The sequence below is a fragment of the Chinchilla lanigera genome, unplaced genomic scaffold (assembly GCF_000276665.1).
Source record: "Chinchilla lanigera isolate Chin_1 unplaced genomic scaffold, ChiLan1.0 scaffold00175, whole genome shotgun sequence".
NCBI lineage: Eukaryota > Metazoa > Chordata > Mammalia > Rodentia > Chinchillidae > Chinchilla > Chinchilla lanigera.
In genome coordinates this window covers 1,333,303-1,337,145 of record NW_004955576.1, presented here as the reverse complement: position 1 = coordinate 1,337,145, position 3,843 = coordinate 1,333,303, and the positions used below count along the sequence as shown (strand labels likewise).

Here is a 3,843-nt window from a genome sequence, read left to right as displayed (position 1 = left end):
CTCTTCCTAAAAACAAATTAGGTAAATGTTCTGTAATAAGACAGTATTGGGGAGCTTGGGTAGGCCCATTCTAGGATCACTGTCTAAAAGGCATTTGCTAAACTGAATCCTGGAGTAGAATGCACTTCCTGCCTTACAACTGTGTTGTGCAGATCTGAAGATCTCTTTAGGGTGGAAGAAACCATTATCAAACTGTCAAATTCTCCTTTAAAGATTGTTCCTCATGCATCATTAGTGTTTTTGAAACTAGGGTTAAAGTGCTTTGCTGTGTTACATTTGTTGTTCAGGAAAAGTTTGTTTGGCAAATGAGAAATATTTTGATCATCTTCTGTAAAAGGGCAACCTCAGAATTTCTCATGCTTTACACCAAGGATAGAGGCACTCTTATCTTCAGATGTACTTTCCCTACAGCACATCTTCAAAACTAACTGAAGTATGCTTTCTGTTGTATATACTGAGCCTGTACACCCTGGAAATGGGAAGTGGTATAGTACAAAGAAAATACCATTGGCTTTCTCCATCAGCTCTCTCATTCTTCTTCTTCTTCTTCTTCTTCTTCAGATTTTTGTACGTAATTCTTAGAGGTCCTGACTTTTCAGATACTGAAGGTCATAATTCTGAAATGAGTAATCTCCATAGGGGAAAAGTTAGTGTCCATAATAGCCATTGCAAGGAGGAAAATGATTGAAGAAAATATTGCAGAAAACTGTAACCAGTCTTATGCTCATGCTTGACACAAATCTTCACTAGGTTTTCCCCAGAACTAAACATACTAAGTTTCTCAGTTCATAAAGTATAGACAAAGAATATTTTGGCTTATAAAAATGATGTGATTATATAACATTATAGAATTTCAATTTTTAATTTGTGTGCTTATGTAATATTTGACATTTCCTATCAATCGTCCAGAAATTTGCAAATTTTTAAAAGTTACTTAAACTTTTTCTAAAATAAAGACATTAGTCTCAAGAAGTGAATCAACACCAGATGACTGTTACTATTCAAAGGTTATATCCAGGTGGCAGTTAATTCTAATGCAAGCTAAATGAGAATTTTCTTCCAGTTCTTTGCTTAGATCCTGATCATACCAGAAGGCATGTCAGAAAAGTCTGAATGACCTTTTGTTTTACTTACAATGTTTTATTCACTACACATTATATTGAATTTCCAACATACCAATCCAACAAAACATAAATGTGCCGTTCATTAATTAGTTCTCATATGTGGTAATTAATTTTATGATACAATATCATTTTCAATTTTATAACTAAATTTTAACACCTTAAACATTTATTAATATAGGTTTTGAACATGGAAATATACATTAATAAAAAGATACATTAATCAAAATATATACAATATACATTAATAAAATATACATTAATGAAAAGTTGCTCATCTCATATTGTTTGTTGAATTAACAAAGTTGCTTTCCAATTCAGAATATAAATCATTACTATGTTACACTAATTCTTGCAGTTTTAAAGGACATTTCTCGCATTTCAATTCATGCACAAAGATGACTCCTGGGTGTAGCTTATTATTAGAATAACCTCCTTGTTCTTTCTATAATTCTGAAGGCTTATCTTTACATTCTAAAGGAATATTAAGATATTTCCCTTGGCATCACGTATTTAGTCTACTCATTTCAATATTTAGTGATAATTTTTTAATGAATAAATAAAATTACTGTGTATAGTTGTTAAACTAACACTGCATTCAAAGAAGCAAAAGAATATATATACACTGAAATTAATGAACATATAATTTACAATTCTTTGAAAGAATAGAGTGCTTCACACAGAATGTAAGGTGAGACCAGGATGCCACAAGACTTGGAACAAGTCTGGAGAGTAAAGTGTATGTCTCAGGTGACACTGTTAGGAAACCCATTAAAAATGGCTGCCAAGATAATATAGTGTTATTACTGCAATTAAATTATAATTTGTGTTATTAATATTTTTATACTTAGCAAAGCTACTATATCAGTATGTAGCAAGCCACATAAACTCATTTCAATATATTCTTGGAAACAGAGTACTCATAATGGTGCATATTAGATAAGTATGGTCCTTCCTAACATAATGATAAAATCCTAACAGACATGATACATGTGTAGGAATATATAACATGAGATTTATGACATTAATGGGTTATAAGAGAAATTTTTACCAATTTGCTTTGGTTATTAAATAATTTCACTTGATGTCCACAAACCGTCTTATGGAATTAAAAATGTACCTCACCAACCTGCCTAATCCCCCCTTTACATCCTTATTCCTCAGGGTGTAGATGAAGGGGTTGAGGGTAGGAGTCACCACCCCGTAGAAGAGCGCCATGAACTTGGGCTGGTCCCTGGAGATGGAGGAGGGGGGCTGAAGGTACATGCTGATGGCTGGACCATAAAATAGGAAAACCACAAGAAGGTGAGAGGAACATGTCCCAAAGGCCTTTTTTCTTCCCTCAGAAGATTTCATCTTAAATATGGCATGTCCAATACTAGCATAGGAAGCAAGAATTAAACACAAAGGAACAGCTAACATAAAGATGCATACCACAGAGAGTGCAAGCTCATTAGCCTCCTTTTCACCACAGGCGGTCTTGATCAGAACTGGAATCTCACAGACCAAGTGATCCAGTTCATTGATGCCACACAGTGGCAACTGTAGTGTAACAGTGGCCTCTGAGACAGCATAGGTAATCCCTGTCAGCCACACTATGGACACTAGTAGGAGGCAGATGCGCTGATTCATGATTAGGGTGTAATGCAGAGGCCTGCAGATGGCCACATAGCGGTCAAAGGACATAAGGGCCAAGAGCAGACACTCTGTGCCCCCCATTATATGAAAGAAATAGAGTTGAACTACACACCCTAGATATCCAATAGTCTTAGAACCTCCCAGGTTAAAGAGCATCTGAGGGACATTGCTTGTGGTGTAACACATGTCCAGAAAGGACAGGTTGGTGAGGAAGAAGTACATGGGGCTGTGGAGATGAGGGTCTAACTTTGATACCAGGATGATGGCGATGTTTCCCATCATGGCTATGGGGTATGTGATCAGAAGAATAATGAACAGAGGGAGCTCTAGCCAAGGTCGGTCAGCAAAGCCCAGTAGAATGAACTCCTCAGGGTGGCTTGTATTAATTACTGCCATTGTCTTCAATTGCTTCATCTATGGTAGGGAAGTACCAAGAAACCTGCCATTAAGGGGAATGAAGAAACATTGTCATGCATTGATATGTATGCATAGAACACAGGTTGAAATAAAGGATTGGCTCTAATGGTCTAATTTCCCTACATGACACTAAGAGGTACAGGTAGTTATCATAAACAAATAACACAACCATTCTGAAACTGATTTTCGACTTCTGTGTAATAAAGCTGATCTACATTGTCAACTGCAGGTGACTTCTGTCAGGAATATTCCAACTTTACTCAGAGATATTCAGATCTCAAATTTAGATTGTATTTTCGGGACATATTTATCTGTTTATCAGCTAAAAATTACATTTAAGTATAACAAAATTAGTGTTTATAGTGGAAGCAGTAATTTGAGGATAAAAATTCATTTTTCTATGTTCATTTCCTTTATTAATGAAGTATGTTTCATAAAAACCATAATCTTCTGTACAGTGAGCAATGGTGAGATATAAAATCAACATTTCACTGAGAAAATTCTAAGTTACACTTGTAGTCAGTGAGTAGTTCTATGGTACCAGATTACACCTTTATGGTTACACAGCATGGCTTCACATTCTCTATTTCATTAAATCTTCAAAGCCACACTGTGAGGGGCCATACAACGGTATTCAGATTGGTTGTGAATAATGCCTTTTAATTTT

The 3,843-nt window shown here is 35.4% G+C and overlaps 1 protein-coding gene across 1 annotated transcript; it reads right to left on the bottom strand.

Annotated features, from left to right (window-relative positions):
* Positions 1-2,198: 2,198 nt before the first annotated feature.
* Positions 2,199-3,155, bottom strand: LOC102011487 (olfactory receptor 2B6-like). Its single transcript, XM_005413953.1, has one exon. The coding sequence runs from the start codon at positions 3,153-3,155 to the stop codon at positions 2,199-2,201; it is 957 nt and encodes a 318-aa protein (XP_005414010.1).
* Positions 3,156-3,843: the final 688 nt, after the last annotated feature.